Genomic DNA, 21510 nt, shown 5'->3' with positions numbered 1-21510 from the left:
CCTGGGCAAGAAGAGACACCCTTTCCCTTCTGAGCCTGCTTAAAAAAAAGAGAAACCCATGTGTTCTACAGTGTGTTATGATAGGATGTGGCCTTGGTAAGAAGGTCTGAAAGCCTCCTCAGAGGATGTGAAGCTTGACTTGAGATCAGGAAAATTGGGTGAGTGGAAAAAAAGCCAACACTGCTGAAGCAGGGAGAGCCAGGGTGAGCCAAGGCAGAGGCCAGGCTATGCTGGCTTTGTAGAACACGGTCAGGAGCTTTGTCCTGATACTGAGAAGATGAAAAGTTATTGGTTTTTATTATTTTTAAAATTATTATTATTTTTTTGAAACAGAGTTTTGCTCGTCACCTAGGCTGAAGTGCAATGGTGCAATCTCTGCTCACTGCAACCTCCGCCTCCTGGGTTCAAGTGATTCTCCTGCCTCAGCCTCCCGAGTAGCTGGGATTACAGGTGCCCGCCACCACACCCGGCTAGTTTTTATGTTCTTAGTAGACATGGGGTTTCATCATGCTGGCCAGGCTGGTCTCAAACTCCTGACCTCAAGTGATCTGCCCGCCTCGGCCTCCTAAAGTGCTGGGATTACAAGCGTGAGCCACCGTGCCCAGCCAAATTATTGGTTTTTAAGGAGGTGAGGTGGTTGGCATACTATATTCCAGTGATTGTGAGACACATTTTCTCTTACAAAATCGCTGAAATCAAAGTTTAATTAGCATTGTTTTCTTTCTGGGCTATATATAATGATGTGACCTATATCGGGGCATTTTAGAGTTGGTGAGATATGGTGATTACATTTGCAATTTTAGAAGTTCATGTTAGATGTAATATGGAGAATAGATTTATGATCAGCTACATGGATCAGGGTTAATTTTATAATAAAATGCAGAAATTTACTATTGATGCTGAGTAACACTAATGTTTTCATCTCAAATCTTTTTTATTTTTGAGACAAGGTCTTGATCTGTCACCCAGGCTGGAGTGCAGTGGCACAATCACGACTCACTGTAGCCTCATCCTTCTGGGCTGAAGTAGTCCTTTTGCCTCAGCCTTCCAGGTAGCTGGGACCACAGTTGCATGCCACCACGCTTGGCTCATTTTAAATTTTTTTTGTAGAGACAAGGTCTCACTTTGTTGCCCAGGTTAGTCTCGAACTCCTGGGCTCAAGCAATTCTCCTGCCTCAGCCTCACAAAGTGTTGGGATTACAGGTGTGAGCCACCGTGCCCAGCTTGAAGTTTTCTTATCACAGTAGTTCCTTTGTTCTCATTAACTTCATAATAATACTATTAATCTGAACTTATAAAACAATCTATCTTTATAAAATGCCCCTTTTAATAGATAAGCATAAATTTACATAGATATTTGTAAACAGATACAGATAAAATCTGTAAAGAATTTTTCTTCATAAAAGTGTTCTGTTTTAAAAAGTTTGGAAACTGCTGGTCTAGGTAATAGGGATTCATTAGCCAAGGATTTTTGCACAGGAGAATAAAATGATTGAAGTTGTAGGATAGAACTGTGACTCTGGCCACAGCAATATAGAAGCATGATGGGGAGAGACAGGAAGGTGCTGTGAGAATGGGAGAGAGAGGATGGGTTAGCTTTTTGTTTGTTTGTTTGTTTTGAGACGGAGTTTCACTCTTGTTGCCCAGGCTGGAGTGCAATGGCGCGTGACCTCGGTTTACTGCAACCTCCGCCTCCTGGGTTCAAGCATTCTGCCTCCGCCTCCCAAGTAGCTGGGAGTACAAGCGTCCGCCACCACACCCAGCTAATTTTTGTATTTTCAGTAGAGACAGGGTTTTGCCATGTTGCCCAGGCTGATCTTGAACTCCTAACCTCAAATAATCCACCCGCCTTGGCCTCCCAAAGTGCTGGGATTACAGGGGTGGGCCACCGCACCTGGCCTTCTGATAGGTATCTCTATCTCCCACTAGGCTGTAAGCTCCATGAGGGCAGACTACATACTTTTGCTCCCAACCATATCCTCAGTGCTTGGCACAGCACATGGTAGCACTTGATATACAGAAGATACTTGAACATTTGGTAACGGAATGAGCTGAAGTCCATTTTTTAAAAAATGATTCATGCTGCTGATTTTAGGATACCTTTCAATTCCAAGGATCCAAAAGATCCACTAATGTAAGGACAGGAAGACTTCTGTTCAATCATTAACAGAGTTGAATCATTAACAGTATCTACCAAATTGTGTTTTTGTTTGTTTGTTTTGTTTTTTTTTGGAGGCGGAGTCTCGCTCTGCCGCCCAGGCTGGAGTGCAGTGGCGTGATCTCGGCTCACTGCAAGCTCCGCCTCCCGGGTTCACGCCATTCTCCTGCCTCAGCCTCTCCGAGTAGCTGGGACTACAGGCGCCTGCCACCACACCCGGCTGATTTTTTTTATATTTTTAGTAGAGACAGGGTTTCACCGTGGTCTCGATCTCCTGACCTCGTGATCCGCCCGCCTCGGCCTCCCAAAGTGCTGGGATTACAAGCGTGAGCCACCGCGCCCGGCCCCAAATTCTTATCTCCTTATCAAATACCAAATTCGGAAAAAAGCACTGAAAATTACTATGTGTTAATACTCTCCCTAGCTCGATATTATTATTATTTTTTTTTATTTATTTACCTATTTGAGACGGAGTTTCGCTCTTGTTGCCCAGGCTGGAGCGTGATGGTGTGATCTCGGCTCGCTGCAACCTCCACCTCCCAGGTTCAAGACATTCTCCTGCCTCAACCTCCCAAGTAGCTGGGATTACAGGCATGCACCACCACATCTGGCTAATGTTCGATATTATTATCACACGGTGGTCAGTGCGTTTTTGTGAACTGTCAGCGTTCCAAGATTTTGTGCTGAGCTGGTGCGTCTGAGACTCTTATGATTTTCAGGCTTACTCTCTGCTCCAATTATACCTGCTTTGTATAGGCACAAATCCAGGGGGTTGGTCAGAGCTGAGCTTTCCCAAACAATAAAACATTTGTAAGAAATTCTACCATATTCACAGTGATGACAGATGCTTTCCTCTGTGGCGTGCATCAAAACATGTTCATCCAGATAGTGGAAGCACAAGTTAAGGTGTTAAAATGTGGCATATAACACATTTGAGGGTGCAGGTATTTTCTTTTGGATTATTAGTTTAAAATATTTCTAAAGAGGAGGTTAGAATAAAATGGTTGCAGAAACTCAGCAGCATATTTATTTGTAAAACCAAAGGAAAGGCTGAGCGCAGTGGCTCATTTCTACAATCCCAGCACTTTGAGAGGCTGTGGTCAGGAGTTCAAGACCAGCCTGGCCAATGTGGCGAAACCCTGTCTCTATGAAAAATACGAAAATTAGCTAGGCGTGGTTGCAAGTGCCTGTAATCCCAGCTACTTGGGAGGCTGAGGCACGAGAATCATTTGAACTCAGGAGGTAGAGGTTGCAGCAAGCCAAGATCGCGCCATTGCACTCCAGCCTGGGCAACAGAGCTCCGTCTCAAAAATAAAAATAAAAGTAAAAATAAATAAGGAAAATGAAACAGTCATGGAAAGGGTAAAATTTGACTGATTTGGTGCCGGTACTTAACATTTCTTCAGCATTTTCTGCTGTGTACCAGGCAGACTGCTGAGTGGTTTTCCAAACAGCATTCCAGTCACAGTCCCTAAAGATGCTCAGGGAAAAGACAGTTCTGTGGTCATAGGAAAAGCTCCACTCTGCAGTAGTCTCTTGGAGATTCATATGCAAAATAGCATTTTATTTTATTTATTTATTTTTTTGAGACGGGGTCTCACTCTGTTGCCCAGGCTGGAGTGCAGTGGTGCAATCTTGGCTCACTGCAAGCTCCGCCTCCCAGGTTAATGCCATTCTCCTGTCTGAGCCTCCTGAGTAGCTGGGACTACAGGTGCCCGCACCATGCCCAGCTAATTTTTTGTATTTTTAGTAGAGACGGGGTTTCACCATGTTAGCCAGGATGGTCTTGATCTCCTGACCTCGTGATCCACCTGCCTCGGCCTCCCAAAGTGCTGGGATTACAGGTGTGAGCCACCGCACCCGGCTGCAAAATAGGATTTTAAAGGCTCTGAGAAATTTCAGAGAAATGAAGGAAATATAATTTTGTTTTACTTAGAATTTTCCAATCTTTTCTAATCACGAAACTTTTTTTAATGTTGGTGTATTTTTTTTTTTTAAGGGGGGTTAGGCACGGTGACTCACGCCTGTAATCCCAGCACTTTGGGAGGCCAAAGGGGGCAGATCACCTGAGTTCAGGAGTTGGAGACCAGCCTGGCCAACACGGCAAAATCCCGTCTTTACTAAAAATACAACAATTAGCTGGGCATGGTGGTGCGTGCCTGTAATCCCAGCTACTAGGGAGGCTGAGGCAGGAGAAGTGTTTGAACCTGGGAAGTGTGGGTTGCAGTGAGCTGAGATAGTGCTATTGCACTCCAGCCTGGGCGACAGAGCAAGGCTCCATCTCAAAAAAAATAACAACATAGAGGGGGACTCAGTATTTTGCACAGGCTGTACTCAACTCTTGAGCTCAAGCTTTCTGCCTCAGCCTTCTCAATAGCTGGGACTATAGGCTAGCACCCCTGCACCCGGTTCATGATGCTTCTCTTTGAGAAATACTGGCCTGGAGTGCTTTTTACATACATCTGGTTCTCACTATATTTGTGAAGTAGCCACAACTTAACTTCACAGAAGAACGGAATGGAACATCAGGCAGGTTACGCCAGGTCACACAGCTACTAATACACAATCTTTGTGTGTGTGTGTGTGTGTGTGTGTTTTGCTCTTTTGTTCAGGCTGGAGTGAAGTGGTGTGATGTCGGCTCACTGCAACCTCTGCCCCACCACCTGGGTTCAAGTGATTCTCCTACCTCAGTCTCCCGAGTAGCTAGAATTATAGGAATCTACCGCCACGCCCGGCTAATTTTTGTATTTTTAGTAGAAGTTTCACCACGTTGGCTAGGCTGCTTTCGAACTCCTGACCTCAGGTGATCCACCCGCCTCATCCTCCCAAATGGATTACAGGTGTGAGCCACCGCACCCAGCCTCTAATACACAATCTTCGATGCAAACTCAATTTTTTTTTTTTCTTGAGACGGAATCTCGCTCTGTCACCCACCCAGGCTGGAGTGCAATGGCGCAATCTCAGCTCACTGCAACCTCCGACTCTTGGTTTCAAAGTGATTCTTCTACCTCAGCCTCCTGAGTTGCTGGGATTACAGGCGTGCGCCACCACGCCCGGCTAATTTTTAATTTTTAGTAGAGACGGGGTTTCACCATGTTGGTCAGGCTGGTCTTGAACTCCAGACCTCGTGATCCACCCGGCTCGGCCTCCCAAAGTGCTGGGATTACAGGCGTAAACCACTGCGCCCGGCTACGCAAACTCAATTTGTCTGAAAGGAAAGGAAAAAAAAAAAAAAAAACTCCAGTGCTTTTTCCAGTATAAAACACCACTTTCTTTTCTTTTTTTTTTTTTTTTTTTTTTTTGAGACAGAGTCTTGCTGTATTGCCCAGGCTGGAGCGCAGTGGTGCGATCTCGGCTCACTGCAACCTCCGTCTCTCAAGCGATTCTCTTGCTTCAGCCTCCTGAGTGGCTGGGATTATAGGTGCACCACCATGCCTAGCTAATTTTTTTTTTTTGAGACAAAGTTTCACTCTTGTTGCCTAGGCTGGAGTGCAATGGCATGACCTTGGCTCATTGCAACCTCCAACTCCCGGGTTCAAGCGATTCTCCTGCCTCAGCCTTCTGAGTAGCTGGGATTACAGGCACCCATCACCACACCAGGCTAATTTTGTACTTTTAGTAGAGACGGGGTTTCTCCATGTTGGTCAGGCTGGTCTCGAACTCCTGACCTTAGGTGATCCACCCGCATCAGCCTCCTAAAGTGCTGGGATAACACGCATAAGCCACCGTGCCGGGCCCTGGCTGATTTTTGTATTTTTAGTGGAGACGGGGTTTCACCACGTTGGTCAGGCTGGTCTCGAACTCCTGACCTTGTGATCCGCCCACCTCATCCTCCTAAAGTGCTGGGATTACAGGTGTGACCACCGTGCCCAGCCTAAAACACTACTTTCTTAGCTGGGCATGGTGGAACGGGGTAGTCTCTGCTATTTTCAGGGGGCTAAAGTGGGTGGATCGCTTGAGCATGGGGAGGCTGCAGTGAGCTATGATTGCACCACTGCACTCCAGCTTAGGTGACAGATCAAGACCCTGTCTAAAAAAAAAAAAATTATATACACATACACAAGCAAAAAACAAAAACAAAACAAAACACTACTTTCATGTGAAACAGCATTTTATTTTATTTTTTTGAGACCGAAGTCTCACTCTGTCGCCCAGGCCAGAGTGCAATGGCATGATCTTGGCTCACTGCAACTTCCACCTCCCAGGTTCAAGCGATTCTCCTGCCTCAGCCTCCAGAGTAGCTGGGATTACAGGCATGCGCTACCACACCCAGCTCATTTTTGTATTTTTAGTAGAGACGGGGTTTCACCATGCTGGCCAGGCTGGTCTCGAACCCCTGATCTCTTGATCTGCCTGCCTTGGCCTCCTAAAATGCTGGGATTACAGGTGTGAGCCAACATGCCGGTCGTGAAACATCATTTTAGAGCTGGGATAAAGCTTAGTGATCTCTTAGACTAGTAACCTTATTATGCTGATGAGGCAAATAGGGCTCAGACAAATTAAGTGCCTTGCCCCAGGTCAAGAGCTTGCAGACTGCAGGAGGAATGAAAGGATCTGTGACTCAGTGACTTCCAATTAAGTGCTCTACTGCCCCATATAATTATGAAGCAAATCTGTGTCAATGTAGGGTGAGACCAAATTAACTGCCCAGATTGAGCAGGCACTCGACATGTACCAAGTGAACAATTTACCTGGGAAAAGGTGATACCGGAATTATGTCCAGTTGTCATGTGATTTTGAAATGAGGATTTAGGAGCCACTTGACTAGACTAACTAAACAGTGAATACTGTTATTTTTAAGAGTTTAATCACCTTACTTGGATCATGCCATCCCTCTCCTCAGAAAAGTGCCATATGCCGCTTAAAAAAATTAAAAGAAATTAAAAATTTCTGACTAAAAGGGATTTCACAACTTAAATTGGGCACATCCTGGAGTGTCATAAGACACAATGATTGGGAATCATTTTTCTGAAGTGTGTCAGACATGAGGAACAGAAGAATAATGCAGTTTATTATTATAAACACCTGGCCTAACCTGTAGGGCAGGGAAGGGAATGTTTGCTGCACTTGCTGCCATCAGGAGGAGCAGTGAGGGGGTAAATGACAGCAGGAGGGAAAACCATAGCACACCTTGAGGAGGGCTCCAGCACAGCTGAGCTGGGCTGAGGTTCTCAGGTGCAGTGGCGAAGGGGTAAAGCATCTCTCTTTTTTGTTTTGAGACGGCGTTATCACTGTCGCCCAGGCTGGAGTGCAGTGGTGCAATCGTGGTTCACTGCAACTGTTGCCTCCCAAGTTGAAGCGATTCTCCTGCCTCAGCCTCCCAGGTAGCTGGGATTACAGGCGCCCACCACCACAACCAGATAATTTTTGTATTTTTAGTAGAGACGGGGTTTCACCATGTTGGCCAGGCTGGTCTCGACCTCCTGACCTCAGGTGATCTGCCCGTCTTGACCTCTCAAAGTGCTGGTATTACAGGCATGAGTCACCGTGCCCAGCCTAAAGCATCTTTCTTAAGGGAAGAGGGAAGAATAAGGGACTTTGAAAGAAAAACAAAGACAGCTGAAAAGTGGAGTGTAAATCAACACAAACAACAGAGATGAGGAAAGTAATTTTTTTTCTTTAAGATACAGGGTCTCATTCTGTTCAGTGGAGTGCACTGGCACGATCATGGCTCACTGCAGCCTCAAACACCTAGGTTCAAGTGATCCTCCCGCCTCAGCCTCCTGAACAGCTGGGACTACAGGCTCATGTCACCATGCCCAGCTAATTATTTATTTTTAAAAACAGAGAAGGGGTCTTGCTATGTTGGCCAGGTTGGTCTTGAATTCCTGGCCTCGAGTGATCTTTCTGCCTAGGTCTCCCAACGTGCTAGGATTACCTGTGTGAGCCACCACGCCTGGACAATTTTTAGATTTTTTTGTAGAGATGGGATCTCGCTATGATGACCAGGCTGTGGAAATAAATAAGCACAAGTATGATACTGACTTTTGCAATTTAAAAGGAGCAGCAGTAGTTCTTTCTGTGTGGAAACATTTTGGCGGTGGACGGTGGTCAGTGGGCAGAATGGGCACGATAGCTTAGAAGTCTGCAAAAAACATTCTTGTTTTTTTTTTGAGACAAAGTCTCACTCTGTTGCACAAGCTGGAGGGCAGTGGCATGATCTCTGCTCACTGCAACCTCCACCTCCCGGGTTCAAGCAATTCTCCTGCCTCAGCCTCCCGAGTAGCTGGGACTACAGGCGCACGCCACCATTCCCAGTTAATTTTTTTGTATTTTTAGTAGAATGTTGGCCAGGCTGGTCTTGAACTCCTGACCTCGTGATCCACCTGCTTCATCCTCTCAAAGTGCTGGGATTACAGGCATGAGCCACCGCGCCTGGCTGTGTCTTTCTTTTTCTTTTTTTTTTGAAACAGAGTCTTGCTCTGTTGCCCAGGCTGGAGTGCAGTGGCCTGATCTCAGCTCATTGCAAGCTTCGCCTCCCAGGTTCAAGCCATTCTCCTGCCTCAGCCTCCCAAGTAGCTGGGACTATAGGTGCCCGCCCCCATGCCTGGCTAATTTTTCTAATTTTTTTTTTTAGTAGAGACAGGGTTTCACCATGTTGGCCAGGATGGTCTTGATCTCCTGACCTTGTGATCTGCCTGCCTCAGGCTCCCAAAGTTCTGGGATTACAGGCGTGAGCTACCATACCTGGCTCCTGTAGTTTCTCAAAAGTAATTATTACTTATATTAAAAAGAAAGAGGCCAGGTGCGGTGGCTCACGCCTGTAATCCCAGCACTTTGGGAGGTTGAGACGGGCGGATTACTTGAGGCCAGGAGTTCGAGACCAGTCTGGCAAACATGGTGAAACCCCATCTCTACTAAAAATACAAAAATTAGCCGGGTGGGGTGGTACATGCTTTTAGTCCCAGCTACTTGGGAGGCAGTGAGCCAAGATCATGCCACTGCACTCCAGCCTGGGTGACAGAGCAAGACTCTGTCTCAGAAAAGAAAAAAAAAAAAAGAAAAGAAAAAAAGCTCAGAAGTTTCTAGACACTAAATTCTCCTTAAGGATGGGTACAGAAATTCATGCTTGTAATCCCAGCACTTTGGGACACAGAGGCGCAAGGATTGCTTGAGCCCAGGAGTTTGAGGCTGCAGTGAGCTGACTATACCACCGCATAGCAGCCTGGGGGACAGAATGAGATTCTGCCTCTAAAACAAAAATGCCAAAAATCCTCCTTAAAATTTTGCAAGGAAAATTGCAAAATTAATCATTAATCAATCTGCACTCTAAAACTGTAGAATTAGAATTATCTTCCCTCCACAAAAACAGCAGGAGTTTGGGACACAGCCGTCAAAGCTATTCAATATTCAATATTCAACCTCAATATTCAATGAAGGAGGTGGGTGAAAGGTGGTGCTGGCCAAATAGGGGGAATACAGGCAGGACACCACCTCAAAGTAACAGTTATCCATTTACACTTTCATTTTAAATCTTTATTGCTTTTCTCTGATTATAAAAATAAATGCTCATGGTAGAAAATTCAGATCTTCCAGAAATATGAATGCAGAGAGTAAAAATCTGTAACTCTAAGAGTGCAACATTCCAGCTTTTTAAGAATTATTTAAAACCTCACTAACATTTTTTTAAAACACTTTTTTAAAAAACTAGGATATGCTATGTTTAATCCAGCAACTTGCTTTTCTTGCTAAAGATTTTATTTGGTCTACTGAGTAAACAGAGATCCACCGCATTGTTTTTGAAAAGTTGGATAGTATTCTATGGCATGAATGAATCACAGTTTAACCACATTTCCTCTCATGGAAAAATGTTTTTACAATTATTGACTTTGGTGAATAATCTTGCTCACATATCCTTGTGCACATGTGATAGCATTTTTAGATATCCAAATCCTAGAAATGGATTTGCTGGGTCAAAAGGTCTGTGCATTAACATTTTTATTAGACTGCATTTACATTTTAAATCTTCAAAATTGGTCTGCAGTTTGAAATGGCACTAGCTCAATTTTTTGTTGTCTCTCGCCCAGCCGTCACCAAGTCTAGTTTTAATTATTTTGTCAGAAGTCATTGAGATGACAGCTTCCTGTCACAGGCTGGCATGCAACCTCAGGTGTTTTCAGTCTGTTAGTGCTACAACTCTAATGCACTTCAAAAATAATTGCCATTTTTTTTAGGGGGCTGAGTTTTTCATTTTTTTTTTTTCAAATAACACTAGCTTCATATATCTTTTTGGAGCTTTGGATAGGATTTAGTAAAAGAGATAAAACAAGACTAATCTATCGCCCAATTCTTCCTTCTTTCATCTGCTGGAGTTAACTATAACATATTGGTGCTCTTCGGACAACCACCTGGGTTATTGGCTGCAAGAGGCCATATCTGCCAGTTCCCATCTACTTAGCATACCATTACTCTCTTTCTAACACTTTTCCAGTACTTGTCACATTAAACCTAAGTTAACTGTTCTGGCCACCTAAGCAACACTTCCATTTTGAGAGGACAAAGAAGACAACATTTCAAGAGTACAATACTGCTAACAGTACCCTCCTGGACCACTTAGTATAAAGTGATTTTTCGCTTCTTCTAGACTCATAGATTTTAAAACACCTGCACTCGTTAACTTGCCAATTGGTCATGACCTTCCTTTGGAGTTAGAAAAAATACAACATATAAAAGATTAGTCATTAAAGTGTTTTTACAAATCAAATACTAGCTACATTCTCCCCACTATAAATAAGAATATATATGTGATAAAAGTAGGAACTAAATAATATTCAAGATTCTTTCTAGCCCCGGCCAGGTTTGGTGTCTCACCCCTGTAATCCCAGAACTTTGGGAGGCCAAGGCGGGCAGATCACTTGAGGCCAGGAGTTCAAGATCAGCCTGGCCAACGTGGTGAAACCCCATCTCTACTAAAAATACAAAAATTAGCTGGGCATGGTGGCGGGTGCCTGTAATCCCAGGTATTCAGGAGGCTGAAGCAGGAGAATCACTTCAACCCAGAAGGCGGAGGTTGCAGTGAGCCAAGATCGCCCCACTGCACTCCAGCCTGGGTGACAGAGTGAGACTCTTGTTGCAAAAACAAAAAAAAAAAACAAAGATCCTTTCCACCCCTAACACTTTATTAATCTACTAGTTTTCAAAGAATTAGAATCCAATATAAGAAAATATATGTAAACTACTAGAACTAGAGTAAGAATAACAGTATTTTTTTTTTTTTTTTTTTGAGATGGAGTCTCACTCTGTTGCCCAGTGGTGAGATCTCGGCTCACTGCAACCTTTGTCTCCTGGGTTCAAGTGATTCTCCTGCCTCAGCCTACCCAGTGGCTGGGATTACAGGCTCATGCTACTATGCCCAGCTAATTTTTGTATTTTTAGTAGAGACAGGGTTTTACCATGTTGGCCAGGCTGGTGTTGAATTCCTGACCTCAAGTGATCCACCCCTCAGGCTACCAAAGTGCTGGAATTACAGGTGTGAGCCACCACACCTGGCCAAGTAAATCTTGTTTATTTATTTATTTTAAAGACTGAGTCTTGCTTTTTTGCCCAGGCTGGAAAGCAGTGGTGTGATCTTGGCTCACTGCAACCTTTGCTTCCAGGGTTCAAGCAATTCTCCTGCCTCAGCCTCCCGAGTAGCTGGGACTACAGGTGTGCATCACCATGCCCAGCTAATTTTTTGTATTTTTAGTAGAGACAGGGTTTTGCCATGTTGGCCAGGCTAGTCTCGAGCTCGTGACCTCAAGTGAGCCGCCTGCCTCGGCCTCCCAAAGTGCTGAGATTACAGGCATGAGCTGCGCTCAGCCCCACCCCCCCTTTATTTTTTTAAGAGAAGGGGTCTTGCTATGTTGCCCAGGCTGGTCTGAAACTCCTTAGCTCAAGCAATCCTCCCACCTGAGCCTCCCAAAATTCTGGGTTTATAGGTTTGAGCCACTGTGCCCAACCTTTGAGTGAATCTTTAATTTAGAAAGCAGTGCACTATTTTTTCTAAAGCTGGAGATCATCATTATAAAGATCAGCTTTGAGAAACTAAACTGACCCCAAGCTATAATCTGAAAGTTATTTATTTGAATAAAACCCCCCCAAAACCCAAAACAACATGGTTTCAAGCAGTAAAAGTGCTTGTATAAGCATACAATATATTTCAAATGTTACTATATAAACAAAAGAAATATTTATGTATAACATTTATATTCTGGACTATGTCAGTGGTGGTATGACACTAATGACAGAAATATCTGCCCTCAAATCCATGTCAAATGTGCAGTTATTTGGATTTAAGGCCAACGAAAAAGATGCAGTGAAAAAGAGACTAAAAAACAGAATCAGCATGAAAGAAGGATTCATCTAAATCTGAGGCATAATTTGGATAATATACAACATTAAAAAAATAAAGACAGGAGAAAGGGGAGGAAATGTACAAGAAATAATTTTAGAAAATCATTCCAGAAAAAAATCTATCTTATAAAACACATTTTAATGCTAGTCTTTTAGTACTTATTTATGTCAGGCCACCTCTTACTGGATGTTTGGTTTCCTGTGCTGAGACTCAGAAAAATTGTCTTGTGGTTAAAAAATAGCATATTCTCAAGGCAGTTGACTGAAAAGTATATTTTTTTGGCATGCCATTTTTTACAACAAATTTCACTTTAAAAAGAGGGTGAATTAATTAGCTTGGAGATTAACTCTCACTGGTAGAAGTGTAGTGGATTTATTCAGCATGCTTAAAAAAGAAAATGGATCAGAATTTAGGATTTTATGTATATGTAACTGACAGAACCTGAGATAAAGGAGAGTTTTTCACTTGCAAAAAAAATAAATAAATAAAAAATAAAAATAAAGAAAAAGAAAAATTAAGAACATTGAAGGGATGGTGGGAAGGATTTCTTAAAAAAGAGTAGTTAGGGCCGGGCGCGGTGACTCACGCCTGTAATCCCAGGAGATCAAGACCATCCTGGCTAACATGGTGAAACCCCATCTCAACTAAAAATACAAAAAATTAGCCGGGCGTGGTGGCAGGCGCCTGTAGTCCCAGCTACTCGGGAGGCTGAGGTAGGAGAACGGTGTGAAACCCAGGAGGTGGAGCTTGCAGCGAGCAGAGATTGAGCCACTGCACTCCAGCCTGGGCGACAGTGCGAGACTCTGTCTCAAAGAAAAAAAAAAAAAGAATAGTTAAAGGCATGCGCCTAAGTTAGACTTGAGGGCAAAGTCTGAAGAACACCAACAACAGAATTATTCTTTAGGAAGCCGAATGCCAGGAGCACTCCTAAGGATAATTTACTAAAACAAAAAGGTAACAAGATATTCAGCCTGGTGAGGCTTACAAATGAGAGAAATGAAGCATACTTGTAAAATACCAGACCCTCAAGGGAAAGAAAATGCTAAAGAAGACAAATTTTTAAAGGCTGTAAAAATTAAAACATTCTAACTTACTTGAGGTAGATAAAAATAGAAAATCATGTAAGATTAGAACAGATCATATTTTTGACCACTCATGTTAGGAGGTGAAGAAATGTTAGGATCATAAATCTTAAAGCCAGCCAGGCGCGGTGGCTCAAATCTATAATCTCAGCACTTTGGGAGGCCGAGGCAGCTGGATCACCTGAGGTCAGGAGTTGGAGACCAGTCTGGCCAACATGGCGAAACCCCGTCTCTACTAAAAATACAAAAATTAGCTGGGCGTGGTGGCGCACGCCTGTAATCCCAGCTACTCCGGGGGCTGAGGCAGGAGAATCGCTTGAACCCAGGAGATGCGGAGGTTGCAGTGAGCTGAGATCGCGCCACTGCACTCCAGCCTAGGCAACAGAGGGAGACTCCCTCTCGATAAACAAACAAACAAACAAACAATCTTAAAGCCAATGGAAAAATCAATAATCCTTTTAAAAAATGTACAAGGCCGGGCGCGGTGGCTCACGCCTGTAATTCCAGCACTTTGGGAGGCCGAGGCAGGAGGATCACGAGGTCAAGAGATCGAGACCATCCTGGCCAACATGGTGAAACGAGGTCGCAGTGAGCCGAGATCGCGCCACTGCACTCCAGCCGGGCGACAGAGGGAGACTCCGTCTCAAAAAAAAAAAAAAAAACTAAAAAAAGTATAAAAAAGGATGCCTTTCAGTATTTCATAAATCACTAAATGTGCAAAAACCCCTAAAAACAGTTTAATTAAAAACTTGAGGCTGACTCTGGGCCCACTGCCTATGAATTAGCCTCGCTCCGCAAGCAGCAGTACTGTTTTTAAAAAAATTTTTTTTTGGACAGGCTGATATTACATTTGTAATATTTCTAAATCTTAATTAAAAACTATATATTAACATTTATATTTTAAAAGATGCTTTTAAAAATATAAAAAAATTAACTCACCTATTTTAAGGGCTCCTGGAAAAACTGAGGGAATGATCAATATGCACACCAAAATATATACAAACTTCTAAATTTCATTTTATAGGAATAGTATCGATTGAAAGGGCAGGGTGCATGAATAACTCAGTGACAGGCTGCTCAGCCAGGATTAGAAACGTCTTCCCAATGGAGGCCCCGCTCAAGTTGAGAATTTCATGGACACAGTAAATCATCCAAAAGCCCATCTTCAATAACCAAAGTAGGCATAAAAATAGGCCGACGGTTACTTTGGAGATAATATAATCCTCGGTCTTATTGTTGTGGAGCAGATGTCATTATGGGTGGGGCTGAAGGGCAGAGCAGCTGAAACATTTTTATACCACCACCCGCACACTTTCAATGGGATAGAAGGGACTCCAAAAGGTAAGAGCTCCCAATCGTCAGCTGCTACTAGAAATAACTAAGTTTTGATGTGGCCGTGGCACGCGTAAAGGCCACAAAGAGATTTATAAAATTCTCCATGATTAATTCCTATCCTGGAAAAGAGGCAATCTCCTTTTCCCCTCCCTAGCCAGCTCCTCCTTGGGACACTTGGCTGAGTCTTTCTTTCCCTCCTCACGCTGAGGTGAGGCCGCACGCAAGCCGGAGACGCCCGTTTTCCTCTTCGCGCGGAGGGAACTCTAGGGGTAAGAAGGCAGGGTGGCGGGAAAGGAGCGCGCGGCACCGGGGGGAGGCAGAGAAGGCTTGCCAGGGACTAGCCGGGCTCAGGGAGAGCAGGGACACGCGGGCCACCACACCGAGGTGACGAGGAAATCTCCCGGCGCGGAGCCGGGACTGGGCGCTTCCGGCGGGCTGCGGTTGCTCTCGGCCTAGCACGGCCTGCGTCCCGGGCCCCAGCCGGGCCAGGTAGGGAGTTAGGAGAGAGGGTAAATCGCGTTTCGCACTTGCCTGAGACCGGGTGACCAGTAACTGGTAATAGTCTTTGCTCGGCGGCGGGCCTTGTCCTACAGTTTCAAACAGCGTCTCCGGCAGCCACGACGCCATCTTTGGACGCCACCGCCGTCGCTAAGACAACCAGGAAGGGGCGGGGCTTGGTTGGGGTCAAGGGGCCAAAACCCTAGTTTAAATTGAACCACGCTTATGAGCTGGCAGAAGGATTTCTAACTTGGTGCGATCGTCTCCTCTTCTAAAGGTCTCAGGGAACCCTGATCCGTGAAATTTCCAGCTCTAGGTCCTGGGTGACCCGAAGGGGAATTAGTTCCTGCTACCACGGAGGGGAGGGGGTGACCCCGGCGGAGGGATACCAAGCAGCTCTCCACAGTCCCCTTCCTGGTCCCTCGAAGGGATCGGGCGGAGATCGGAGACTGCTGAGAGAGTCGAGCCGGACGGCGGGGGAGGGAGGGGCGATGTGATGGGCCGCCAGTAGGCAGCGGGGCCGGTCCCGCGGACGAGCCCGTTACCGCAGCCCGAGGGCAAAGTAGTTCCCCGAGGGTGTCTGAGCGGGCGGGCGGGGAGGGAGGCGGTACGGGCGGAGGCGCACGCCGGGCGCGGTGCTGCGGCTCAGCTGATAATTGAAGGAACCCGGAGCCGCCGCCGCCGCTGCCGCTGGGGGGGGTGGGGGGAGCTAGTGGAAGTTACTGCCGCGCCACCGAGTCCGGACCGGAGACTTTGGGGCCTAACTAGGTAATTGGGGCGCAACTCCGGGCGGCGGGGGCAAGCCTTGGGGGAGGGGGCCAGCTGAGGGGTTGGGGGGGCGGGGGGAGGAGCTGGAACAGAAAGTCCCAGGAAGCCCGGTTGTGTCATCGCCGCGATTCGGCCCCCGCTTGGCCTGCTCCTGGCGCCGGCGGCGGCGGGGCCGCGGAAGGACTGGGCCGGGGGTGGAGGGGAGAGACGCTCGAGGGCGGCCGCGGCCGGAGGGACCGGGGCCCGGCGGGAGGCAGGGGTCGCTGGGTCCCTCCTCCGGCTCCCCGCAATGAGGAGGGCCCTTCACAGAACCGGGGTAAGGCTTGCGGGTGTTGGGGAGCTCGGCGGGGGCCAAGGGGGGCCGGAAGTGGGCTTTGGAGCTTGGAGGGTGTCTGGGAAGAGAGAAAGTGGGGGGCCGGAAGTGCAGGTGGGGGGTGTGAAGACGGCAAGGGTTCCCCGGAAATGGGACGAGGGGCCCGGAAATCGGGAAAGGGGAGGCTCCGGGGCCATGGACGGCCCGGAAATGGAAACTAGGGAGCAGCTCGAGTGACAACAGTTGTGGGAAGCGAGGGTCAGAGGAGGGAGAGGCCGGAGTGACTTTAGACCGCAGTAAGAGGTTTCCTGCCCAGGGGGACGGCGAGGGACGGTTGAGGGAGGGCGAGTCCGGAGACGGGGTCTGCGCGGGGCAGTTTTTTAAGCCGTGGGAAGTTGAGGCTGAGGGAGGATGATGAGGAGGAGGGCATGCAGGGAGGCCTAAAGAAGCCGAGAAACTTGACTGAGAGGAATAGAGTATCCTTTTAAATAGATCAGAATGGAAATTGGTGGTAGGTGGGTTTAACTAGACTTGGGGGAGGGAGGTGGGCCAATTGTCACCCCGATCGTATTAGCATTCAGAGCGAGTCAGGCGATTAATTTATTTATATGTGGATTACATAAAACCTATTACAACGTTTGTCCGTCAGTTGAGCCCCTCTCCTTCCTTCTCTATAGTGAGTGGGTTTCTAGTACAGGAAGAAGTTAGAGGGGAGTTCGAATAACGAAGGTAGTAAAACCTCAAATCCTGTCTTCCTCGGCGTCTCTCCCTTCCTCAGAATAAGAAATCCTTCATTTCTTAGACGGAAAAATGCGGAAAAACAAAAACACATGTAAATCGGGGGGAAATCACACGTTTGAACTGCTGGTGGGGGACAGGAGGGAATTGGTTACCTTACGTGGTGAAGAGAGAACGGAAGGGGCAGCTTCCAAACCCTTAAGACAGATGTTTGTTTTTTTGGTAATGCTGTTTTACTTTGTATGGGGGAGGTTTAGCCTAAGCATGGAGTCTGGTGGTGGGCATAGTTTAATTGCTTCTTTAGTTAATTGAGGGAGGGAATGTGTCTGTGTATAAAGGTTGGGCCGGTGGGGGGTGGCGGGGCGGGTACGGTTAATAGCGCAGTGAATCCGTTCTAAGTGGACGTCTAACTGCTCTCCTGCTGTCTCCCTTCCTAGTCGCGGTCCTCTATCTTGCCTGGGCTGCCAGATCACCCGATCTCCAGGCTTTACTCCGTTTTGTAGGCCCTTTAGTGATGTGTTTAACTTTCTATTCCTCTCGAGAGTCTCATTAGATATTTTTGGCATTTCATTTTTTAAAGACCTATCAAGTTGAGGCTCAGAGTCTCCTCTTTAAAAACAAAACAAAAAATACGGGGTGGAAAGTTGAAAGAGCTATTGAGTGGGGTAAAACGACGCTCAGAACAAAGGTCCTAGTTGTGTTAGAAAAAAAGGCAAGAGGCCTGTATATGAGGCCTGTGTGTGTCGCATTAACACCCCGGGGGGGTTGAGGAATGGAATTAGCAGAGGTTTAGAGACAATAAATTGCAGAGGATTTTATTGAGGCTGATTTTCATATTTACCGCATGCGAAGTGATCAATATTAAGTGCAAGTTTTAAAGTATACAAAATTTCTAATTCTTTCTTTTGACACTTCCTGCTGTGTGTTCAGCCCCAGAAATATTGAACTGCTGTGACTATCTTTGTGAGATTGAGGGAATTTTTATTTCATTTATTTTAAGCTTAAGAGTATATAATATGATTGGGGTTTTTGGGCTTTGTACATGTCTGCCTTTCTATGAATGTGCCAATATCCATAAGAATTGGAAAACTGATTATCATTGTTTCCATTTAGTCCTCAGTTTTTCAGGAGTGTGAGCAGTTTTTAAGTCTGTTCAGCTGACATTTATACTACTTAGTCTGTGTCTATGAACAGGCGTTTTTTTTTCTTTTTTTTTTTTTCATTTCAGAAAGTTTGAGAACAGTTTTGGCAGTTAGGTTCCAGAAGGTGCTAAACTAAAGTAGTTACATTTAAAAAACGAATGGGATGCTAGGTAGATCACGGTAAAATCAGTACTTTCACCTGGCAAAATAAATTTGTAGTAATGTATGATTCTATGTATGATTCCTTTCCCATTGTAACTTTTTTTTTTTTTTTTTTTTTTAAGACAGAGTCTTGCTCTGTCGCCCAGGCTGGAGTACAGTGGTGCAGTCTAGGCTCACTGCAACCTCTGCATCCTGGTTCAAGCGATTCTCCTGCCTCAGCCTCCTGAGTAGCTGGGATTACAGGCACGCGCCACCACGCCCGGCTAATTTTTGCATTTTTAGTAGAGACAGAGTTTCACTATGTTGGCGAGGCTGGTCTCGAACTCCCGACCTCAGGTGTCGCCCGCCTTGGTCACCCAAAGTGCTGGGATTACAGGGGATAGCCACCACACCGGCCCCAGTGTAACTTTTAAGATTATTGTATTTATGTTATCTAGACAAGGTTTTAATATCCTGCTTTATTTTAAGGTTGTCATCTTAGCAAAGAAAACATCACTGGCTTGGAAATTCACACACTACCAGTTAGTAGCTTTGTGACCTTGAGCTAGTCACTTAACCTATCTGGTCTTCATTTATTTTATCTGTAAAATGGGAGTAGGTAATCTCTATTTTACCTCACTGGGTGGTTGTGAGACCCAACAGATGTAATGACTGAAAAAAAACAACATGCTAAATAAGTTAATTTTAGAAAATTACATTAGCTGTTTTGAGGTCATTTTTAAAAGATACAGCTTCTCATTAGTGGTGGTGGTCCATGGGGCAGGGGAGAATTAATGTAAAGTAGGTTGAAGGTACAAAGTTATAGAACTTTATAATTTGAAATTGCTGCTTAATTGGTAGTAGAATTTGGGTCTCATTTTTGTCTTTTTAAAGTTACCTTCTTTTTTTGGTATCAGCATGCCAGATACTTGTTTGCCATACATTCTACCGAAAAAACTTGTTATCTGTTTAAAGAAACTTCAAATTCGTTTACGTTTTTTATTGACAAAGTACCTGTTCTGGTTTGTGACTCTAATGAAATTGACTTAATGTAAAAGATTACAATTAGGGAATAATGCTTCTGAATCTTGGTCACTGTTTACAGAACCTAGGGAACTTCCCCCTTTTTAAGTGGATGGGTAGGGATCTTTTTGAGCAAATGTGATACCAGTTGCTCCTTTATTTTTTTGTTTGCTATTTGATGGACTCAAGTCAAAACAGCAACCTACTTGGTTTTTTTATCTTCACTGAAATCGTTCTTTGCAATTGCCTGTTTGAGATGGACTTTTCCCTCATTTAAATCAAGCAGGCACCGACTATGTACAGAAAAACATAGAAGATAAAGGATGTAAAGAACAACTTACAACTCATCCCTTCAGATCACTTCCTCAAACAAGTTTCTACCTGTGATCTTTGTATTTCTGATTAACTGTACTTGCTTCGTTTCTGCATTACAGTACTGCATTCCTTGACATGTGTTGCTTTTGTTTCCCTGATTGGACTATAGGCTTCCTGAGGGCAAGGATGATTTCATGTTAATGTGGTATGTGTGAAGGTATACTAATAAACCTGATTGGTCTGGGTGAGGTGGCATTGGAGATGGGGAGGTGGGAGGATCGCTTGAGGCGAGGAGTTGTAGCCCAGGCAACATAGTGAGACTGTCTCCACAAAAAAGAAAAAAAATTAGCTGGGCATGGTGGTATGCATCAGTAGTTCTAGGCAACTTTGGAGGCTGAAGCAGAAGGATTGCTTGAACCCAGAGATTGGAAGTTAATAGTTATGATCATGCCACTGCACTCCAATCTGCTTGGAAGGGTTCTTTGACCCCAGCAGATTCTTCAGAATGCTTTCTCTTGGTTGGTTCAGTGATCATGGCCTCTTCACATCTCCCCTGACTAATGTGCCATTAGAGTGCCTGGATGGATATCAACTGTCACTGCCATGTTTTAGTGTTAAGCCAGTGAATTATTCGGTGCCACTTTTTTCATAGGCCAAGCTTTAGTTAATAAGGCCAAGCCTGAGGGGAGTCCAGGCCAGATAGAGTGGAAGAGTAAAAATCTGGTGGATATTACAGAAAAGTATAATTTTTAGATTGTTGTATACAATCTTAGTGCTTGGTAATTTTTTTTTTTTTTTGAGACAGAGTCTTGCTGTGTCGCCCAGGCTGGAGTGCAGTGGTGCAATCTCGGCTCACTGCAGGCTCCGCCTCCCGGGTTCATGCCATTCTCTTGCCTCAGCCTCCCCAGTAGCTGAGACTACAGGTGCCCGCCACCACGCCCAGCTAACTTTTTTGTATTTTTAGTAGAGACAGGGTTTCACCGGGTTAGCCAGGATGGTCTTGATCTCCTGACCTCGTGATCCACCCGCCTTGGACTCCCAAAGTGCTGGGATTACAGGCGTGAGCCACCACGCCAGGCCAGTGCTTGGTAATTCTTAACGTGTAGTTTAATGTAAGCTTTACTTGTGTATTTTCTTTTGGTACTTGTGTATCATTTCAAAAGCTGTGTTACAGACTTGAAGACATAACCTCAAAGCAGTTGTTCTCTACCCCTCTGCTGGGTTTCTCTGTGCATAATGGATGCTTGCTGTTATTTGTAATAAATAGATAAGTATACTGATGCTAGACCTGTCCCTTGATTTTTCTTTTTTTTTTTTTTTAAGTAAAATTTAACTCCGCTAATGTCTTGGGTTTTTAAAAAAATGTAGTTCTTTAATATCCTAACTTACTGATAGTTTTAGGTTATTGGCAAAAAGAGGTTTCCTAGACTGAAATAAGTCTGTTCAGTCATTTTTCTCTGAGGCCTTTTAGATTTTGGTTGTTTCTTGTGATTTCAGTGATTTCATTAAACTGGACTGGATAGAAGAAAAAGGAACTTACTCATTATTCAGGCTTACATGCTTTGTCTTGAGAGTGCAGTAGCTATTGGCAGTAGTCAGTTTCATGGTTATGCTTGTTTGTTTGTTGAGACGGAGCCTCACTCTTGTCACCCAGGCTGGAGTGC

General features: G+C 45.0%; 2 protein-coding genes across 51 annotated transcripts in view; one reads left to right on the top strand and one right to left on the bottom strand.

The window, feature by feature from the left end:
* The window catches only part of FBXO36 (F-box protein 36), an 86939-nt gene extending 71227 nt beyond the window's left edge, over positions 1-15712 (bottom strand). Inside the window, exon 1 of the mRNA XM_055290927.2 lies at positions 15440-15712. Within this exon, the coding sequence (XP_055146902.1) occupies positions 15440-15535 (96 nt within the window). The 5' untranslated portion in view covers positions 15536-15712. The remainder of the gene's footprint in view (positions 1-15439) is intronic.
* TRIP12 (thyroid hormone receptor interactor 12) overlaps positions 15305-21510 on the top strand; it is a 150587-nt gene continuing 144381 nt past the window's right edge. For 17 of the 50 annotated variants that reach the window (XM_063645177.1, XM_063645175.1, XM_063645174.1 and 14 more), the window contains exon 1: positions 15816-16174. The gene's annotated coding sequence lies outside the window, so the exon portion shown is untranslated. Of the gene's footprint in view, positions 15398-15584; positions 15684-15815; positions 16175-16264; positions 16784-21510 lie in introns of those variants that run through there. The other 33 variants (XM_063645170.1, XM_063645168.1, XM_055290891.2 and 30 more) reach the window with 18 other exon arrangements.

This window comes from Symphalangus syndactylus, chromosome 8, assembly GCF_028878055.3.
Source record: "Symphalangus syndactylus isolate Jambi chromosome 8, NHGRI_mSymSyn1-v2.1_pri, whole genome shotgun sequence".
Classification (NCBI taxonomy): Eukaryota; Metazoa; Chordata; class Mammalia; order Primates; family Hylobatidae; genus Symphalangus; species Symphalangus syndactylus.
This window is presented reverse-complemented; position numbering and strand designations above follow the sequence as displayed.